The 23,165-nt window shown below is 39.8% G+C and overlaps 1 protein-coding gene across 9 annotated transcripts in view; it reads left to right on the top strand.

The window, feature by feature from the left end:
- The window catches only part of WDPCP (WD repeat containing planar cell polarity effector), a 170,431-nt gene that overhangs the window by 119,444 nt on the left and 27,822 nt on the right, over window positions 1-23,165 (top strand). Inside the window, exon 15 of one of the 9 annotated variants that reach the window (XM_081906218.1) lies at window positions 1,720-1,936. The exons of the other annotated variants lie outside the window; for them this stretch is intronic. Within the exon in view, the coding sequence (XP_081762344.1) occupies window positions 1,720-1,814 (95 nt within the window). The 3' untranslated portion in view covers window positions 1,815-1,936. Of the gene's footprint in view, window positions 1-1,719; window positions 1,937-23,165 lie in introns of those variants that run through there. 9 annotated transcript variants of the gene reach the window in all.

Below are 23,165 nucleotides of genomic sequence, written 5' to 3'. Positions count from 1 at the left end.
TATATTGCCATATTTATTTAATGCTAATTTAGCATATATGTGTTGTCAAGGTAATGTGTCTTTGTGTGCATGCTAATGCTCAATATACAGAAAATTACATGATAACCTTAATTTGTCTCTTTCATCATCTGCCTCATAAAGTGAACTGATAAATGCTACCTCACTCAAAACATTTCTCTTGTACCTGGTTCTCTGGCAACCAGAGTCCAACTGACTCACCTCTCTCCCAGCGCCTACGCAGGAAGCTCCCTGTTATTCTGTTATTACTGCAACCTATTAACAGTTAGGAGAGGATGAACAAATTTCAGTGATAAGGTTGCAGTTAAAAATATTTATTAACTCAAGATTTCTAGTTTGAGCTACTTATAAAGATATAATTTCCCGTGTATGTGAATAAATAAATTAAATATTTTATTCCCAGTAAAAAATAGAAGTGAAATTATTTGGGAATCCTGTAGTTTCTCTTAATTTCAGGAAATTAGTGCAATGTTACTTTTACCTGAGAGCTTAGATAGAGAGAGAAAGGTTCATCTGATTTTCCTGCTATTGTCTCAATACAAACCAATATTGTTGAGATTAATTTGATAAAAGCTTTTTAAGAGGCTATGGTCTCTAAGGGCTTTCTATATTTGAAATCCCATGTGAGTGCATCTTGTGGCATTATGAAATCAAAATAACACTTTTAATGCTGGGAAAGTATAATGTACTGTTCCTCATCCATCCCAGTTCCTGAACAAATTGAAGACAGATGGTCATTGAGTATTACCATAAGTAAAAAGTTTTACATGGCATTTTGTGTGCATTGCAGCTGATAACCCTCCATCCTCACAACAATCCCGTGCCATAAAATGTTACTTCAGTTTCATATATGGAGAATTAATGCTCTGTTTTGATTATTTGGTTGTGAAAGAATACAGTACCATATTTCCCAAATCAAGACATTGCAGTAATCTCACCTAGAGGTTAGCAGAGCTTAGACAACAGAAGTTAAGCTATCCCTATCCAGATTGGGGCGCAGCTGGGCCACCAGTCAAAGCTGATAGAAGGCACTCAGTGCCATGGGATCATTTGAGCCTCAAGCAAGAGCAGTGGTACCCGCAAAGTGTGTACCTGCTCCTTCAGAGGGAGTGTAACCCCATCAAGAGCAGGCAGTCTCCCATCCATTTGGTCTAGGGAACCACACACTAAGAGTGCCTCCATCTTCTATGGATTGAGCTACAGTTTGTTGGCTCTCATCCAGTCCATTACCGAGGCAAAACAATGGAAAATGACCATCCAATTAGGACTGGAACCACTGCAAAGTGGTGGCACCCAACCCTAACTCACAGGTGCTCCAGAAAGATACCATGGTTGTTGGTATCAAAACCTGTTAAGAAGTTGAGGAGAATTAACAAGGACATGAGCAGAGGCTTCAGTTTAGTGTGCTACCCAAAGTCATCTCAGTCTTGATGGTGTGTAAAACTGCAAATCTCTGTTTTTACCAAATGCACTGGAACATCACTTTCCCACAATCAAAGGAAAAGCTGATTGCCAAAGGCAATCTTCCACATCACCTCTTACAACCCAATTCTATGCATGTTGGTTCAGAAGTATTTCCCACTGACTTTCAAGGAACTTACTGTCAGTTAGGTATGCAAAGTACTGTAGTCTGAGTAAGTTCTTCACTCTGCTGGTGATGAAATGGATCTATTTAAATCCTCCTTTTACATACATGATTAGATTCCCAAAGGAGCAGATTCCCTCCCACCATCCGCCAGATCATGGAGATTGAAGGAGAATGGAGAGGCACCAGTTTATTCTCTGCTTTCTCCTAATTTCAGAGAGGATATCACACATCAAGTCATCCTTGGAGCAGCTGTATAGAAGTAGCAGTCTGTTCCTCAGTCTGGCAGCAGATGCTCTTGGAAAGATAATGGTTGCGCTGACATGAGCAGGTGCTGCTGCTGCTGCACAAATTATTCAATTGTGGCTCCTCTTCCTCCTCTGTATATCAAAGGAGGGGTACTATTTAAAAGAAAAACTTAACAACAGAATTGTTATCGGTAGAAATTCAAAGCAAAAAATAAAAACAGATTACCGGAGCTGTGCTACGCAGACCAAATCTCAAATGGCAGCAAAGAGGAAACATTGTCTGCTCCAGCAAATCTTTTTCCCATGACTGAGACTTATTCAGGAAACATCCTGAACTAGGATGCTACATGTCCTATTCCTCTCACACAATCACACTGCAGCACAAATAGTAGAACATGTAGCTATTTCCACTTCAAGATAATAAATCAAGCTACCAAAGGAACTGCTGCGAATGGAAACTAGCCATAAGAATTGCCATAATTAATAAAGGTTTCTGGCAGTGAGCAACTCACCCATTAAGACATTACTGCATTATGAAGACCCAGTGAAAAACCTATCTAATAAATGTCAGAAAGTTTCCCAGGGCCAGCTTTCAACAAATTGCATTAGGTCACAGCAAGATGAATTTATTTTAACCTTCAAAACAATTGCTTTCACCCCAAAGGGATTCATGTTGTGACAAGACAGCCCGATAAATACTATATGGTTCAAAGGGAAACTATGAAGCCCCATCCCTTTAAAAAGAAATTTACTTATAAACGTTGGTGGTTTTGAGCTTTTCTTTAAGTGACACAACAATTTTATAGTTCAGAAAAACCCTACATGGCTGGTTTGCTCAATAGCCCATTAGTTAACATGAACAATATTTAAGCTTATTTTCCTAGTTGTGGGGGACACTTTGTAAATTATAGTTAAGCATATGGAACCACCAAGTACATGAGTAAAGCTTGGAATCTTCAAACTATTTCATGTTTCAATTATTTACATATAGCCAAAGTTCATTAAATCTATTTTTGACTGGCCAAGCATAAAGGCTTTTAAAACAAAACTATGAGTTGGTTTCTCACTGAAGCTTGATGAACAGGGCACAAAATTCCAGAATATTCAGAAAATAGTCTCTAGACTTCTGTGAGACTACCACGTAAGTGGTTCTTGGTTTGCCAGCAGTGTCTTCTTACATACATGAAGACAGCTTATTAAATTGTTCTCAACTAACTCCACTGACTGTATCTCCACTGTGTGTATCTGAAGAAGTGTGCATGCACACGAAAGCTCATACCAAGAAATAACTTAGTTGGTCTTTAAGGTGCTACTGGAAGGAATTTTTTTTGTTTCCACTGACTTAGTTATGGAGGGGAGTTCGGACTTGAGAGTAAAGTCTGAACTTACCTCCATAATTTATGGTTCAATATGGATGTGATTTCATCCACTTTCTCTGTGACTTGTACCGGTACTGATTACCACCTTCATGCAAGCCTCAAATGTACTAGGGCCAGGATAAATAATGACACATAGGTATAATTTCTTTCTGAGCTGGTCCCTAAAGTGGTTTGGGTTTAAAGCAAGGCAAAATACATATGCTTCCTTCACTCATTCATAAGTATTCTGCATATAAACATGGCAAATAAACACATGGACATTCACCACATGTTCTAGGAGATAGAAATTTTGTTTGTTGTTAAATATCTCAGTGCGTTTTGACTAATTTTTCAGAGGCATTAGAAAAAATATTGCAACAATAAAAATATTTGTCATGTCACAGCACAGTCTTATGGTAAAAATTTCACTTCAGACTCACAAAAGATGCAGAGGCAGTTTTAACTAATCAGAATGGTTTTTATTTTTCTGTTATTTGATGTTTCTGAGATTGTAGGTCCTTTATAGAGCTTGTTTAAACAACCATACGTATTTTTATGACTTCCAGACATTCTTTCTTGTAAAGTTATTTTTATTTGTGTGTGTTACCCTTTTAGTTTTTCTCCACTTTACCACTTCTGTCAGAGGTCAGAGATTGCACACACAGTTTTCTGCACAGAAGCAATCCATTTAAGGAAGCAGCTCCAACTTTCAAGTTAAAAATCATTTCTATAATAATAATGATATGCTGATATTAATTTTTTTAAATAAAAAATTGAAATTAAAAATTGAAAGTAAAAAGTATCTCAGACGAAAAGTTATTGTGTGCTACACTCATTTCAAGCTATTGGCATTGAATCAGGACATGGTTACACATGGTAAGAGAAATATAACAAAATAACCAAACCTTTAAACTTCTTAAAATATATCTCCCATGTTTCATATTTTTTGTGCTTCAGACTAGGTCTGACCATAGAACACAACAACATTAAATTCCACCACCTCTGCTTGCCTTTACTATGTCATGTCATCAGCTTTTATCTATACATTCCACTGCTAGGCAGCTTAAGCCCCTAATAATTATAAGTACATCAAAGGAAGGTGGTCTGCTTAGCTGCAGAGAGCCTACATTAGGCTGTACATACAGTACTATACCTTGAAAGTTAGAATCATACCACTGTTTACTCCCCCCCCCCCCTTCTGTATCATAACACTGCCTATAGTAGAATCCCATTTAAATACTCTGAATCAAGCTACATCCAGAGTATTTCCATACTAGGTGTTTTAATTGTAACCTCTAAGTTAGATTACTGCAACGTGTTTTACATAGGGCTGCTTCCGAAGACAATTCAGAAATTTCACCTGGGCAAGACAGTTAGAGCATATTACATATATAAGAATCTCCCCTAGAGCGCTTACCCAAGGATTACATTTGAGTCCTTGCACTTCTCTGTGAATAGAATATTTGGCATATTACACCAATCCTGGCCTGACTGCACTGGCTGCCAATCAGCTTCCAGGCCCAATTCAAAGTCCCAGTTTTGACCTATAAAACCTTAAATGGCTCAAGACAGCAATACCTCAAGGACCGCCTCTCCCATATAAACCAGTCTAGACTGCAATCATCATCTGAGGCCCTTCTTTGTGTGCCTTTTCCACAAGAGACCCGGAGGGGAGCAGCACAAGAAAGGGCCTTTCTGCAGTGGCGCCCCATTTGTCGAACACTCGACTGGTGCCTTCATTATACATCTTCAGGGGCCAGGCAAAAATGTGACTCTTCCACCAGGCCTTTGGCTGATTAATATTCTATGACCTTTTAAATGTGTATTCGCTGTTTATTTTGTGCTTTTATCTTGTATTTATTTTTATCTCGTGAACTACCCTGATATCTTCGGATGAAGGGCGGTATTAAAGTTATGTAGCTTACAGCAGGAGAATGACAAATGTCCAGTCCTAAGAATCCTCAGTCTGGAAGCAGGCACACACCCATCATGTTGACTACACTTGCAATATTCAGAATGGGAGCGAGAGATGGGTCATATAACAGGAGACATTTTGGTGGCAGCCACACACATCCATATTTTAATGTTTGGGTGTCCACAAGCACTGTGTCTTAATTTGTATTCTCTTGGCTATATATCTGCCAAAATAAACATCCAGGTACTGATCAGTCATAGAATCATAGAATCATAGAGTTGGAAGAGACCACAAGGGCCATCAAGTCCAACCCCCTGCCAAGCAGGAAACACCATCAGAGCACTCCTGACATATGGTTGTCAAGCCTCTGCTTAAAGACCTCCAAAGAAGGAGACTCCACCACACTCCTTGGCAGCAAATTCCACTGTCGAACAGCTCTTACTGTCAGGAAGTTCTTCCTAATGTTTAGGTGGAATCTTCTTTCTTGTAGTTTGGATCCATTGCTCCGTGTCCGCTTCTCTGGAGCAGCAGAAAACAACCTTTCTCCCTCCTTTATGTGACATCCTTTTATATATTTGAACATGGCTATCATATCACCCCTTAACCTCCTCTTCTCCAGGCTAAACATGCCCAGCTCCCTTAGCCGTTCCTCATAAGGCATCGTTTCCAGGCCTTTGACCATTTTGGTTGCCCTCCTCTGGACACGTTCCAGTTTGTCAGTGTCCTTCTTGAACTGTGGTGCCCAGAACTGGACACAGTACTCCAGGTGAGGTCTGACCAGAGCAGAATACAGTGGCACTATTACTTCCCTTGATCTAGATGCTATACTCCTATTGATGCAGCCCAGAATTGCATTGGCTTTTTTAGCTGCTGCGTCACACTGTTGGCTCATGTCAAGTTTGTGGTCAACCAAGACTCCTAGATCCTTTTCACATGTACTGCTCTCAAGCCAGGTGTCACCCATCTTGTATTTGTGCCTCTCATTTTTTTTTGCCCAAGTGCAATACTTTACATTTCTCCCTGTTAAAATTCATCTTGCTTGTTTTGGCCCAGTTCTCTAATCTGTCAAGGTCGTTTTGAAGTGTGGTCCTGTCCTCTGGGGTGTTAGCCACCCCTCCCAGTTTGGTGTCATCTGAAAATTTGATCAGGATGCCCTTGAGTCCATCATCCAAGTCGTTGATGAAGATGTTGAATAAGACCGGGCCCAAGACAGAACCCTGTGGCACCCCACTGGTCACTCTTCTCCAGGATGAAGAGGAACCGTTGATGAGCACTCTTTGGGTTCGGTCAGTCAGCCAGCTACAAATCCACTGAGTGGTAGCATAGTCAAGACCGCATTTTACCAGCTTCTTTACAAGAATCTCATGGGGCACCTTGTCAAATGCCTTGCTGAAATCAAGGTAGGCTACATCCACTGCATTCCCTTCATCTACCAGGCTTGTAATTCTGTCAAAAAACAAGATCAGGTTAGTCTGACATGACTTATTTTTCAGAAATCCATGCTGACTATTGGTGATCACAGCATTCCTTTCTAGGTGCTCACAGACTCTTTGCTTAATGATCTGCTCCAGAATCTTCCCTGGTATTGATGTCAGACTGACTGGGCGGTAATTATTTGGGTCCTCTCTTTCCCCCTTTTTGAAAATAGGGACAACATTTGCCCTCCTCCAGTCTGCCAGGACTTCGCCTGTTCTCCAGGAATTCTCAAAGATGACTGCCGGTGGTTCTGAGATCACATCTGCCAGTTCTTTTGATACTCTTGGATGCAGTTCATCTGGCCCTGGAGACTTGAATACATGTAGACTAGCCAAGTATTCTTGTACTATCTCCTTAGTTATTCTGGGCAGTGTTTCCTCTGCTGAATCATTTGCTCCAAATTCTTCAGGTCGGGCTTTGTTTTCTTTATCGGAGAAGACTGAGGCAAAGAAGGCATTGAGGAGTTCAGCCCTTTCTGTGTCCCCTGTTTGCATTTCACCATCTTCTCCTCTGAGTGACCCCACGGTTTCTTTGTTCTTCCTTTTGCTACGAACATACCCATAAAAGCCTTTTTTGTTGCTTTTAACCTCTCTAGCAAGCCTGAGTTCATTCTGTGCTTTAGCTTTTCTGACTTTGTGTCTACACGTGCTGGCTATTTGTTTGAATTCCTCTTTGGTGGTTTCCCCCCTTTTCCATTTTTTGTACACATCCTTTTTTAATCTTAACTCAGTTAAAAGTTCTTTAGATAGCCACCCTGGCTTCTTTAGGCACCTTCCATGTTTCCGTCTCATTGGTATTGCCTGAAGTTGTGCTTTTACTATCTCCCTCTTAACAAACTCCCAGCCATCATGAACTCCCTTTCCTTTTAGTATTACTGTCCATGGGATCTCACCCAGCACTTCCCTAAGTTTTATGAAGTCGAAAAAAGCTGTAAAACAATGTTCTGATTAGCAACAGACACCTGCGACAGCATAATCCCACTAGGAACATGAATCATCTCCGCAGGTAGATGTGTCATTACCAGTGCTGGCTCAAGCCAATAACAAAATGCTTCCTCAAACAGTCCTTCGCCTTCTGCTATATCCTTTTAAAGCGTTGCCCACAGAGTGATTTTTTGGCTATTTGTGATAAAGCCAGAGTCAGGACAAAAACAAAAAATGTTTTGTCATTATTGGCAACATAATGTTCCCTTAGTGTACATTTTACAGCAAGAACAACATGATTTTTAAAGTCTCTTACATTAAGGATAGTATGTAAATATTTATTACTATTATGTTTCACTTGTGAGAGAAATGGGGCTTGCTCACAAGCGTGTGGAAAATTTCAGCCATAGGTTATCTGATCCTCTGTATTGTCACTCCTGAGTGCATTCATTTAGATAGAATTTGGCAAAAACATGTACTTGTTAGCAGCTGGTATGCACATTAAGTTTATAACCTTTCTTCTGTTTACTCTGTGAGATGTAATGCGATGTGACAGGGTGTAACACATCAGAGACGTGGTGTGTCAGCTGAGGAATTTCAAAAGGAGCTGTTTTTCTAGGTTTGAAAATAGGTGAAGTCTTAAACAGAATGCTCTTCCAGAATATTAATTGTTATATCCCCACCAAATGTTTCAGGCATAATATTCATCAACTGCTTATAAACATTATAAATGTCCTGAGGTTGATATCTAGACTTAACAACAACAGCTTAGCAAACAAGTTAACTGTGCAAACAGGTTAACTTTCCATAGCAAACAGGTTAACTGTCCATAGACTTCTATGGACATCTGCTTTTTAATTAGTTTTTATTGGGTATTTTTGTGTTACAAAGCAAACAGATAAACAGGGAACAGTACACCTATTGCCTCCACTTTCAATTCATAGTCTTCTTCACAGTTCATTTACGTTTGGTGAGAGACACTTTTGCCATAGACATCTTACAGTTGGGGGAAAGGGGAGGGTAGAAGAGAGATGGGGGTATTGTTCTTTTGTTGTATGCCTATGGCTAACCTGACCCAACAAACTAGCCCATGTCCCTCACACAAATAAGCCACGCCACAATCAATTGAACACAACCAACCAAGCTTGGGAACCCCTAACCTCTTGCAATATCAATAAAAAGATGGACTTCTATTAAGTTCTGTTGAGTTCAATAGGATTTACTTCCAGGTAAGTGTGTACAGGATTGCAGCCTAAGAAAATGGGGGGGGGGGTAAGCATTTGTAGAAATGGCCTCTAGTGAAGATGCTGGGCTGTCAATCTACTTGTGCACAGGGGTTTACAGGCCTACGTTCTTGTCCCTATACTTTGATGAGGGTGGTAACCTGGAGTTCAACTTCTCCCAGGGAGGTCAGATGGAAGAAGTGCACCCAGAGCACCTCCAGTAGTTGGCACTACTTCTCTGATTCTACTGAACTCATGGGGGGGGATCACCTTTCAGATTCCAGCGGCAGATCAAGAACTAACCCCAGAGGACAGGTGAATTTGAAGAATGTTAGACTTGTAGGAACTAGGCAGAAACAAGAGTGTTTCAGACACTTTGTATGAACACAGACAGAAAAGAAAGAAGAGGAAAGAGAAAATTCTCTTAATATTCTGTACACAGAAGCTAGAGAAGTGCAAGGACTCAAAATGTAACTTGGGTAAGCACTCTAGGGGAGATTCTTATATTAAATTGAAGCTCAAGCCCCACACCCAGGGAACTTGGGACTCCAATTTAGATGTTTAAGTAGCAGCCTTCTCATAATACGCATGCACTCCTAAGGTATGTGCAAACAATTATATTTATTCAATTAACAACAGTGGATCAAGAAGAGAATAACAATATAAGGAGCAGTATGTGAATAAACTTTAGTCTAAGATGTTCCACCTTCTCCCAAGGTCCAGCTATGCCAAAGGAATTCTGTGCCCTTAGGCCACACAGTCAGTTTGAGAATGCAACCAATGGTTCTTTTAGATCCAGAAATTGAGAATGGCACAATAAGGAACTCCAACCAGCAATGGGAACATGTTGCAAGAGGAATCTCCAACAGATGGCAGTAGAGGATGGTATCTGCGGCTCTATAGCTTCAAGCCAATAGGAATTACTAAAACAAGTCAATAGCTCTTAGCTTCCTCTCCTAGGTGGATTTCAGCCACTAATGTCTCTGCCCATGAAGTTTAGCAATTTCCTAATTGAAACATTCTGCAGGAATCAGTTCAGCTCTTCCATCTTCTTTCCTCCACAAAGAGCCATCCATTTCCTTAACTGTTCTCTGACTGCTGCTCTCCAGAGACCACTAATGGTCAGGGCAAACCAGCACTTGCTGAATGACAAGGAGCTAGCTGACAACGAAGCACAAGTGTCCCAGGCACCCTTCTGCTTGTTAATTTATTCCAACAGTTATATAATAAAACGTAGAGTGCCGCTCTCTCCAACATGCAAATGACTGTGGCATGCTGGGTTTGGAGACTCTGCATGTCTTGCTTCCGCCACTTGGTGGACTATCTCCCTTGCTTCTTTGCTTCATCCCTTCACAAACAAGAGCTTCCAAGATCCATAAGTAATTTTGGAAAAATAAGAAAGCAAAGTCAGGCCTTTTCCTTGGCAAAGTATTGGCCCAACTTTGAACACACTCTATCATGGAAAAGTTTCAGAACCTAAAGAATCTCATGGCATTTTTGGCAAGGGTGGGACCCAACAAGGTTAAGGTGCTTCCCCTTATCCTGGCCTTGAAGAAAGTGGTACTGACAGCAGGTGGTGGCCAAGTTCTCTTCCTTGATTAACTAAGCTGAAAACAAGCTGTATACATTTCCTCGGGTTGAATTGGGATGTTATCTTCTAGATCAATGCTGTTAAGATTCTGTGTCCATAAGACAAAAGCTACTGGTTGCCTTTTGCAGCCTTGGCAACCTCATCCCTGTATCCAGCAGATTATCTTTACAGCCATGCTGTCATGAGCTGTGATTGGCTATGCTCATGAAACAAGCTAATGGACCATTCAATTTAGAAAAGAAAATGTGATTGCAATATTCTTATTTGTATGCTGCCTAATTTCCTTTAGTCTTCATTTTTGTGAAAATAATTGTATCCTGACTTATCTATTGCTCTCTGTTTAATTAAATGGTTCTCACAGCGAACGCCTATAAATAGCTACTCAGAAGTACCGTAAGTCATATTAAGCTTAATGGGACCTACTCCAGGTAAATGTTTTTAGCAGATGTAGGGAACCTCTCACTCTTCTGATGTTGAACTACAACTCCCATTAGCCCCAGCTAGCATGGCCAGTGGACAGATGTGATGGGAGTTATAGTTCATCAACATCAGAAGGGCCACATGTTTCCCACATCTGGTGTAACAGGATTGCAGCCTCAGCAGCATACATTTTATGAAGTCATTCTGTGCTGTGTGACAGAGAAGGGGAAATGCCTTTTTTAAGAAGGTTGTGTGTCACCCACAGTTTTCAAAGCACTGTGTGTGTGTATTCAGTCCCATTAATAGGTAACAATTTTAATTGATCAAAATGTTTTCAATAAATTAACTGATTAATCAATTTACTGTGATAGCCATAGTAGTAAGAGGAGCACGCTTCTGAGCAAATAAAGGGTTTTATTTCCCTCATCACTGAGAAAGTACACATCAGGAAACAAAGGAAGGTTTGGGCTCGCACATTCTCTCTTATATGGAGAACTTAAAAGAATGGATACACCAGAGTGTCAGGAAGATAAATTTAAGTTGTTCTGTGATGCATGGGTATCTGTCTAGTTCTCCAATCATAATCAAGGTTAAATGTCTTCTGCATTGGTTCTATCAATTGTTCTGTGGACATTGTGACTGCATGGTACAAATGTCACTCCACACAATTCTAGCATATCTTTCACCACTGTCTAAATAAATGTTCAACAAGAGAGACACAGCATTTAAAAGTATGAAAACAGACCCTTTACACTTTTGAAGTTAGTGTCTTATTGTTTGCTTAAAATTTCAATATGATTGTTATCAGGTTGAAGTTTGTATATTTTTCTTCTTTTGTCAATTATTTTTATTGATTTTCCTAATTATTACAAATGGTTACCAAATAGATCTCAATGAATCTGTAGTTGACATCACTCCATCATTCCAATAATATTTTCCATAAACTGCCCCTTTACAACCCTGGAAACAGCAAATAGATCAAATAAACCTCAGTGTATATATTTAATTACAGCATGTGTGATCTTTCAGTAAGTTCTTATTTCCAGATTTTGGGGTTGTTTTCCCTACTTGAAACTTCTCACATGTTCAAATCAAAGTTCTTTCCCTGATTAGTTGATTTATCACAGTTCTCTGTCTCCTCTGTCCGTGCTCACATTACCCAAGGTCACATTTCTTCATACTGATAGTAGAGTCAGGCAATACACAGTGTAAATTTCGCTCACAAAGAGATATGACAGTTTGCAGGAAAAGCATTCTAGAAGCAACTGAAGCAACCCAGCCATTAAAATGCAACACTGCAATGCCTTATAAATGTATCTTTTTTCCAGTGCAAACAAATGCACCGTATGTATTTCTCCATAATTCAACCTCTTCATGGCTTGTATATTTTTCATTTCGGTGATGATTTCTATGACCAAATATTAATTAGTTTGCAGTACATATAAAAACAATGCACTAGTTTTAAAAATACCATACATGGGATAGGACTGCAGTCGCTGTATGGAAGCATTTTCCAATCTTTTGGTATATACTGATGGATCTTTTGTCCATCCAAATTGCATGTACATCAGAATCATGTGTGCATACCACCTTTTTAGATATGTCTCCTTTATACCTGTAATATCCTCCAGTCCTGGACCATCAGACCATTTTTTAAATACAGGCACACACACCACATTCACATGGAGGTTACATTCTGAGACACCACATATATTAGAAACACATTGAAAAAGCTTGCAAACATCCCGTTCCGCCCCCATTCTGCCCTTTTAGTGACGTTTCAGTGACATCTTTATAACGTTTCCATGTCCCTTCTGGGTTCAGTGTGATGCATGTATACAAGGTCACGTTCATATTGAACACACATAAATGGGGGGCTGCCTGTACTTGGAGTGTTTTGGTTTTTTATAATATTCATTTGAAAACGCACCTAAAATTGCCAGTGCATACATGTTGTCTCTTAAATGCCTGTTTCTGTCTCTTGTGGAGCAAAGTGCTCAAATTACAAGCAGTCTGGAGGAAGCATGGTCTCCTTATACTTTGTGCCATGCCGTGGCTTAGCTGCTGTAGGCAAAAATGGGGGAAGACAATTCAGAAGAGAAGCTAGTATGTTTCATTAAGGCTCCCCCTACCTTTCCCCTCATAATTCAAGCACTGCTGTAGATTGTAGGAAATGCACTAGTCTGCTTAATTTGGGGGAATACATTCAGTGAAATTCTCTGACTAGAGGAGATACGAGTGTATTTGAGGAACTGCCAGTGAATATCAAGTTAACAGAAATGTGTTCAGTCACACACTCTTCATGTACAGTAGTAGCAAAGATTCTTTCCTCTGCAGTGAAAGATACTGTAAGGCCACTGTTCTGTGCCCCCTTACATGGAACAAGCACCACTGAACTCAAAGGGGCTTACTCCTGAGTAGAGGACTGGGCTATAAGGCCTGTATTCTGTGAACACTTGCCTGTGGATAAGCCCCAAAGAATACATTACAACATACTTATGAGATAGCACACTGTAAGCCTGTTCATCTTAGCTCTTGTTGCTCACCTCATTTTTCCCCATTTTTCTGTATTCTTCTTCTTCTTCTTTTTGTTATTTCACTACATAGGAAGAAAAAAATCTCCCTTTTCTGTCATTTCTTCAAATACTTGTACCTGTTTCCCACTTCAGCGTTTGCTTTGGTTTAATGTTTTATTTCTCTGCTATACTGTTTTTATATTTATAGCTGTTGTCTTAAGTTCCTCAAATATTTTTCTTATATGGATATATTTAGAAAATTAAATTGTAGATTTAAGCACTGAGTTGAGTGATACTGATTTGTTACCTCCCATAATGCCTAAATTTCTGGGAGTAAGTTGCTATTTAATTCAGTGGGACAATCTTTAGAGATGCATAGGATTTCACTGAAAATATGCTTTGGAAATTATTCTGCTAGTGCATCTGAAACTATCTTCACATTATATGATAACAACAAGAAATTAGGAATTAGTTTTATGTTTTATGTCTAACTGATACTCCTTTTTGATAATGAAACCTGATTGCTTTATTAAAATTCATTCTCTGATTAAATTTGTATTAAAATTGTCATCAGGAAGCAGTAAAGCTCAGTAAAAGTGTAAACTTTTCCATATTCATTTTAAAGGCCTTTGGCACTAGGCCTATAGAAAGTGATGTTAGATATTGACTTGTCAGTGCAACAAAGCATTTAGACAAGAGATGGGCCGTAAGTGCATATCAGAAAACCTGTTTCAGTGTGTTTAATAGCCACACCCTCCTTGTAAATTATAAACTGTCAGTCACGGTTATTGAGAGGTGTTTAAAGCAAGTCACGTTCTCATACTCCAAACTCTTTTATGTCCAATGCCTTAAAGGTATATTTTGAAAGGGCATCGGCCTTGTCTTCCCTAATGTAGCATTTTTCTGGGTAACACTGAAGTGCAAGTCCTGTTTTGTTTAATGTGTACATTATCCAGTAAAAACAGTAGACACCATGGGGGTGGGCAAAATGTGTATGAATACTTATTTAAAATCGCATTATCCACTTCTTAAAATTTACCATTTTATACATTGGGTGCACGCATAAAGCTGGTTTCCTTAAAACCATGGATTGTAAGTTAGGAACCAGGATCAGAAAACATAGCACCTCCCTTGTTGGTAGGTACTCATGCCTTAAGAGTAATCTAGGTACTGATGCTAATCATCTTCCCTTGTTATCACTTCAGACCATGTTGTCTGCTTTCCAAAGGAATCATGGAATCATGAACCATAACCAGCATCAATAAATATGCAACTCTGAATCACAGTTAATGCCAATGTGGACAGGCAAGGCAAACATTTTCTAGAGAAGGAGCCTGCATCTCTGAGATTGTCTCCTGATTTGAAAACCAAGATTTTCAGGAATCATGTTATTACACCTGTGTCCTCTCTTTCAACACCTTTTCCTCTGTACTTACTAAGAACTGGCCCACCATCCATAGTTGACATGGTCAGGCACATAGGACCGTTAGGTCCAGTTGCGAACAACTTTGGGATTGCACGCTCATCTCGCTCTGTAGGCCGAGGGAGACAGCTTCCGGGTCATGTGGCCAGCATGACTAAGCCGCTTCTGGCGAACCAGAGCAGCGCATGGAAACGCCATTTACTTTCCCGCTGGAGCAATACCTATTTATCTATTTGCACTTGACGTGCTTTTGAACTGCTAGGTTGGCAGGAGCTGGGACCAAGCAATGGGAGCTCACCCCGTCACGGGGATTCAAACTGCCAGCCTTCTGATCAGCAAACCGTAAACTCTGTGGTTTAGACCACAGTGCCACCCGTGTCGTATGGTCGGGCACATACCAGTGTTTTAATAGGGTGTCAGAGGAATTGGGAAATGTACAATTGCCATCTTCGTTTGCATGCTAAAATTACTTTAGAAAGCTAAATATCACAGGTGGCGGAGATATCAAGGATGAGGAAGCAGAGGTCTTGGATTCAGCAATGAGATTCTCAATTACGTTAGTGAGATTCAGTGGTGTGCAGAGGACCAGAGTACAGGGATTAAGAAAGAAGTTGTAGGAGAGACTGTTGAGAATGGGAAAATTGACATGTTCTAGGAGTTTGGAAGAAACAAGTAGATGGGAAATTGAGCAGTAATTGGGGACAGAGGATCAGTCAAAAAAATTTTATTTTTATTTTTTTAGAATGGGGGAAAGGAGCCAGAGCAGAGTGATTGTGTGACTAAAAGGAAGAATGCAGGAAATGGCAACCAAGAGCTGGGAGGGGACAGGATCAAGAGGCATAGGGTTTGGGATAACTCACTACCAAGTGAAATGAGGGAAAGAGGAAAGCATTGGCGGAGGAGGCTGGAGAAGCTGGAGGGAGAGGTAGGGGAGGGATTTCGAGAAACCAGAAAGTATGGATTCTGTTTAATCACTAAGCAAAAGGGAAAGTCATGAGTGTACAGTGAGAACAGAAGTAGTGGGGAGGACCTTGGAGGGCATCAAAGGCAGGAATGAGGCGATAGACATTCTTGGAATAGATCAGTGGAAATGGGATTTACTTAGCGAGGTAGATGGCAGAAGATAAAGTAGAAAGAGTGACTTTATAATGAGTAAAATCACCCAACTCTTTGGTCTTGCTTCCAGAGCTACGTGAGAGTATATACAGAAAATCAAATGGCGGAAATAGCACATTACTCTCTCTTGATGCCAAAATTCTTTTGATAGAATTGATTCCTTGTTTATGACACGCCTGCTAAACAAATTGAAATTTGGATCTAAGTTCTTGCACCTCATTAAACAACTATACTCCAAATCAAAGGCAATTGTTTCAATCAATAGCTTTGATGCTCAGGCTATGGATGTGTCAAGGGGCACCTGACAGGGCTGCCCTCTGTTGCCCTTGTTGTTTGCATTGGTCATAGAGGCATTAGCCATCCAACTGCGCAACGACACTTCTATAGAGGGGGTTAACATGTGGGATGAGATACACAAAGTGAATATGTTTGCAGATGACACCCTCTTATTTAGGGGAAATTCAGTAACAGCCCTCGAGCCACTTAAGCAGCAGTTAGAAAGGTACCACAGGGTAGCAGGAGTGCAAATCAACTCTTCTAAAGCCATGCTCATTATTTAGACGACACTACAAGGGACTGGTTACTAGTTAACTCTCCATTTGCTATAGTGCATGGACTCCGCTAACCCAGAAATATTACCTCGGGTTAAGAACTTTGCTTCAGGATGAGAACAGAATTCATGCTCTGGTGGCGCGGCGGCAGCAGGAGGCTCCATTAGCTAAAGTGGTGCTTCAGGTTAAGAACAGTTTCAGGTTAAGAACAGACCTCCAGAATGAATTAAGTACTTAACCCGAGGTACCACTGTACTTAGGTATTAGCATCACTGCAAATGGGACGTAGAAGCTATAGAGGACTAAATAAAGACATTCAAAAAGAACTTAGGAAATGGAAATATATCAGTTTTAGCTGGCTCGGGCGAATAACCATGGTTCTTCTATTTTTTCAGGTTTTGCCTATTCCCATCCCTCCTCTTCAGATAAAGAGATGGCAGAACAAAATCAGTCTGTATTTGTGTCAGGGAGCAAAAAAATCTAGGATATGCAACAAAACTCTCTATGGAAATAGAACAAAAGGAAGGATGGGAATGCCTAACTTAATGTTATACTATGCTCTTCAAATCAAATCTTTGATCCCATTGCTCAAGGGAAGAACAGAGGATTCTTGGGTCCAACTCAAGACAGTCCCTCAAAAGGCCACCCTTTCTTACCTTTGCCCTTGAAAGAGATAAGGGACATAGACGTTCCATTTACTAGGTCAGTACTGATGGTGTGGAGAACATGGAGCAAACGCCCTTCACCACTTGTCCCATTCCTGGATCATCCAGCTTTCAAACACACAGATAAATATCGACCGTTCAAGGAGTGGGAGGACGTAGGTATTTGCACAATCCGTGACCTGCTTCCCAGAGGAACTGCAAGGTAAATTAAAAGGCACTCATACTCTTGCTCATTCTCTTGCATGTCATTTGGAGCACAGGGGAGAGGGCCTACAAACACTTACCTTTGGATCCCTATGCAGTAGACCAGCATATGATTGAAAGGTCTGCTTCCCAAATATACAGCAATTTATTAGATCAAGAAGCGGGGAGTGCTAGAGGCTTTCAAATTATATGGAAATCAGATTTATTCCACCCAGTTGAAGATCACAAATGGGAGGGTATCTGGACCACTCCCCTGCTCAAAACCATCTCTGTTCACCCACAAGAGGCCTCACTGAAGGTCATCCTCCGATGGCACCGGATGCCAGTCAGGCTGGCAAAAAGTAATCCCTTCCTTTCCCCTTGATGTTGGAAGGGCTGCAGAAAGCTTGGTTCATTTATTCATGATTGGTGGGAATACACTTATGTTCAAAACTTTTGGAAGAGAGTATTCTCCATTATATCCACAATTACAGGCCAACTCCTTTCTCCACCTCCTGCCTTAGTCCGACTATCTTTGGACACCCTGCACCACAGCGAACTAGCAGGCTTCTTACGGATGATTATCAAGAGCTCAGCAATGGAAGAACCAGGCTGAAATACCCCTGAACATATGGGGAAATACAGCAATGTCTGAGTGTCTCACCAGACTTAAGAGGGCAATTAAAGGCATAACAAATAGAGACACCTTCCAAGAAATGTGGACCCCTTTCTTTAACTATTAATGACCAAAATCAATATATTGTACCAACTGCTCAATATTCTCGGTGGAGGGGTTGTATTAAGTAATATGGTTGAATGTTGGATAAGTGTTTTAAGTGTTTTTGTATTGGTTTAAAAAAAATAAAATTTAATTGCAGAAATATACTGGGACTGGGAATTAGATGAGTGGATATTTTGTTGGAAGATTGGGACAGTTGAATTATTGTGAAGACAGTGATGATTTTAAGTTGGAGAGGGGACAGTACTTCCAAGAAAGCCATTTAATCAACCAGCTGCAAATTACAGGAGGAGTTAGAAGTAGAGAAAGTGGACTGTGCGATGTTAAAAGAAATTAGGTGATGATCAGAGGAAATTCCATAGCAGAGGTCACAGAGCAGACAAGATCAAGAGAGTGCTCAAACCTGGAGTCAGTCCAAAAGTGAAGATAGATTGAGAAGGTTAAAGAGAAGAGATGGGAACCAGCTGGGTCAGAGGGATTATCAGTATGAATGTTGAAATCACCAAGAAGTAAAGCAGAGAAGAAAATGAGGCAGGATCAAATCTGATATGAAAAGGAGAGGAAGCAAAGTCAGTGATATAAGAGATAAATAGACAAAGAGAATGGATAGGCTGGAAATCAAAAAAGCAAATGAAGTAGTTGGAGAGTTAGATGCCATAACACGCCATTCATCGGGCCTCAAATAGACAGTGTCTTTCGGTTTCACCCTGGGCTGGCTGGCAGACTGGTTGTGTGCTAATGGTTCTGAGCTGGCCCCACCTCTTAGTTTAGTTGAGAAATAATGTTCAGTTGCTGGAGGGAGCAGCAAAAACAAAACAACTCAAGTTGTTTATTGTTCCAGGCATTAAGGATCATGTTTAAACACTGAAGGGGAAAGATGGACATATGAGGATTTATTAGTTAAAAAAGAATCCGGGTAGAGAATTAGACCATATGAAGAAATAAAAAATAAGTTGACTGACTGGATTCAATATCACCAAATTAATTCCATGTGGATGGAAGATAAAAAGATTGGGATAAATGAGAAGAAATGTAGATTTCAGATTGAAATAATAGAAGGAAGAACAAAATTACTATAAAAAAATGTACAGCCAGTTACTTGAGTGGGACACCAAAGAGGAGGAAGTGAAGGAGGTGATGGTGAATATAGAGTTTGATAAATGGAAGGCATTATGGTGTAAAGGTATGAACTTCAGGGCATGTACAACACTCAAGGAGAACATGTATAAGATGATGTACAGATGGTACATGACGCTGGTAAAATTGGATAAAATTTATAAAACAGGTGATAAAATGTGTTGGAAATGCAAGAGCAAGGAGGGCGACTTTATACATATGTGGTGGTCATGTGAGATACTTAAAAAAAATTGGGAATCTATCTATAATGAATTTAAAAAAGTCCTCAAATACACCTTTAGCAAAAAACCTGAAGCCTTCCTCCTGGGGGTAATTGGTGAAGAAATCAAAAAGGAAGATAAAACATTTTTCCTATACGCAACAGTGGCTGCCAGAACCCTCATAGCACAGTATTGGAAAACGTCTAAAACCCCAACAATAATAGAGTGGCAATCTAAATTATTTGATTATTTAGAACTGGCAAAATTGACACAGAAAATAAGAAATCAAAAAAGGACAAAATTTAATAATGAATGGGATAAATTCAGGATATATACGGAAATAGAAATAAAAGGAAAATAAAAATGTTGATAAAAAACAAATATATATTTGTAAAAATCACAGTAGGTATGAGATAACGCTTACTACGTAAAAATTGCTTGAAGAATGAGACACTGCAGATAAAAAAAAAATAAGATAACTTTTCCCCGAAATCGAGATAAAGGGAAGTCGATCAGTGTTTGTCAATGTAAGTTGAGTTGTCTATGTTTTTATGTATTACATGTTTTGTTTTGTTTTTCTTTTTTCTTCTTTTTTCTTTTTTTTTTCTTGTAAGTATGTTTGTGATATGTATGTATGTTAAAAAGCATTAAAAAATATTTTTTAAAAAAAGGATCATGTTTTTTACACAGATCCAGAGCCTGCTTTTCACATTCTGCTTATATTTTAAAAGTTTGCCTGGAATCTTCTCCTGATATGAAAATCCTGCTATTGCACTTTAATAAGGCTTTTACTGCATTAAGTCTGTTAGTGTGGAGCTTGGTCCCTAACTTCACTTTCTTTTCCTCCAGAACGCACATAAACACATTTTACCTTTTTTGGGTGTTTTTAGGCAATCTACACTTGCACACCTTTCACCACCATCACTTTCTCTCACTTTAAAAATTGTTTTTATGGCCTTAGTGGGGGCAGAAGTGTTTGCATTCTGTCACATATTGTATATAATAGTACCTCTTGGTACACTTCTTGGCAAGGCGGTACTGTGCAAAATAGATACATTTAAAGGTTCAGTTTACGCTGCTTATTGCAGTGCTACATTTGACCAAATTGTTGTGTTGGTGCCAAAGAAAGGGACTGGTGCAAGCTAACTTTCCTGCCCCTTTTGCACCCTGCCTATTTGGGGGATTGGAGGACCCCGTTGAATACCAGTATCATGGGGGCTGAAAAGGAAGGGAGTTCCATAACGACCAGGCAAAGGCATTTCCTGCAGGCTTTTTTATCTGTATACATCTCAGAATGCGCTGTCTAATAAAATGACAATATATTACTGAGAGAAACCATGCTTTCTATGCAGTGGTTATACTGTTATGCTAAAATGTTAAGTTTCAGTCTCATGACCATGAATTATCAAATTAATTTCCTGTGCATTGCTTAACTTCCTAGCTGCAGTGCATTCATCATAATTGCTTTAACAATCTGGTATTTTACTAACTGCTCCTCCAAATCTGAGTGAAGGACAGATCCAAGAAAAAGCCTGGAGGGGCACAGGTGGGCAAATTGGTTCCACTGAAGTCACCTGTGGGGTCTTTAGGTATCTTTCAGCCTGACCACATTCTAAGACCATCTCTAATGAGGCCTGTGTCACTGACAAGCTGGAGAATGTGAACACCTGTAGGAGTTAGATGTTAAAGCCCAATTCATTTTTTAAGTAACAAGAAAGGGTGAGCATCTGGGTCAGATTTCAGTTACTTGTCAGTGAAATGTGTGCACTGGGCCATTAAAAATTTGGCCAGGCATATCTTGACAGTTCAGTCTTTCATTTTGCTCTTAGAAAACAGCCATAACTTGAAAATATTTAAGTTGAAAGCCACTTCATTAAGGAAAATTATGAACTTTATATTATATTTTTGAGGTTAACACAAGAAAGTGTCTCAGCTGCCAGTTGTATCTACTGCCTGTTTTCATTCAAAAAGTTCAAATTACAGAAGTAACAAACTTTAAAACAAGAGAATAACTTACCTGCTTGGCTGTGGAATGCAAATTTAAAAGGAACAGTATGTCAGTCTTAAATTTTATCTTTGTTTCACCTTGCTTAAATTAGACATATATAATTATAAGCTCTGAAGGTGTTAACATTCCTTTCGGGTGTTTTTTCCCCTCCTTTGGAAAAAAAACCCTTAGTACAGTTGAAGGAAAATCCCTTTCCAATATCAGTATTTGTTCTTCCAACGCAACTTTTTAAGATGCCCACTAATTCTCTAGTATACAGTGGGGAGCTAAGCTTGGAAATCTTGTCCAAGAGCGATGGACTTACTTAATTCCTAGGCATGCCTCAGCCTCAGTTGTCCCAAGATAAAATGCAAATAATAGAACTCTTAGGATTTTTGCGAGGCTGATGCAAGAAAATTAGGTGAGCAGGGATGCAGGAGGCATCCATTTTAAACAGGTTTACATATGGAATTTGATAGTTCCAGTCCAATTGAACTTTAGCCACAATCCGACTGCCTCTTGCATTGTGTGTCCCCTTTTGCACTCTGCAGCATAATTTTGTTAATGGTATATAAAGTATTATTTTACAGTTATGTGCATTTCTTTATCATGTATCTGGTTACTTTAGTTAACTTAAACATATATACCCCTGGTTATTATAGAAAACCTAGAGAGAGAAATAGAGAGAGTGTGTGTAGTGTATAATAATGCACATAGTATAAAATATTTGTTTCGTGGAATTGGTTTTTTAAAATTCACTTTTCCATAAGATCAAAAAGAGAGATGGGGATCAGGGAAAAAAAATATCCATGTGGATAAGGTTGACATCACGATTTCCAGAAAATCCCACTGCTAGTGAAGAAGTGAAGGGAAGATATGAAAAGGGATAGATATGAATAACCTCAGCACTACTTTATACCTAGTGTTAATGTAGGGAATTTGGCTCTCACATAAATCATTCCAACAATGAAGGACTTCTTCAGTATTAGGCACAGAAACAGTCTTCTTGACCAAATTACAGAACTCCCTCCCCAGACTTTCTTGCTATTCTTCAGGTGTCAGGCAAAGTCTTTCCCATTCTCTTTCTCTTTTGATGATTTCTAAAGGCATTGGACGCGGGTGGCGCTGTGGGTAAAACCTCAGCGCCTAGGGCTTGCCGATCGCATGGTCGGCAGTTCGAATCCCCGCAGCGGGGTGAGCTCCTGTCTTTCGGTCCCAGCTCCTGCCCACCTAGCAGTTCGAAAGCACCCTTAAGTGCAAATAGGTACTGCTTTATAGCGAGGAGGTAAACGGCGTTTCCGTGTGCTGCGCTGGTGCTGGCTCGCCAGAGCAGTTTTGCCACGCTGGCCACATGACCCGGAAGTGTCTCTGAACAGCGCTGGCCCCCGGCCTCTTAAGTGAGATGGGCACACAACCCTAGAGTCAGACACGACTGGCCCGTACAGGCAGGGGTACCTCTACCTTTACCTTTTTAAAGGCATTGGAGACCCTTTCAATTGCCTTTTTAGACTGGTTTTTAATTGCTGGCTGTTTTATCTGTTATTTTTTGTTGTGGTTTTTCACTGTTGGTTTTTCTTTATTTTATGTTTTATCTGAAAGTGTATAAACCACTCAACATTTCAAAATCTCTTAAGTGGTGTAGTCTAAAACAAACAAAAATATATTATTCAAACCAAACCAAACCAAATCTAAAATCAATAAAGCAGATGTATAAAAACTTATAACAGTAAATAAAACAGAAATTCGGAGGACTCACAAACAGAGTAAGGGAAAGCCTGGGCAAAAAGAAGTTTTCACAAGATGTAAGCAGCAACTTATTATTGTTGCCGCACAATGCTTAATGTATTATTTTACATATTAAGCTGCCTTGAGGCTATCTGGCATAAGGTGG

This window comes from Podarcis melisellensis (genome assembly GCF_964234715.1).
Source record: "Podarcis melisellensis genome assembly, chromosome: 3".
NCBI lineage: Eukaryota > Metazoa > Chordata > Lepidosauria > Squamata > Lacertidae > Podarcis > Podarcis melisellensis.
This window is presented reverse-complemented; position numbering and strand designations above follow the sequence as displayed.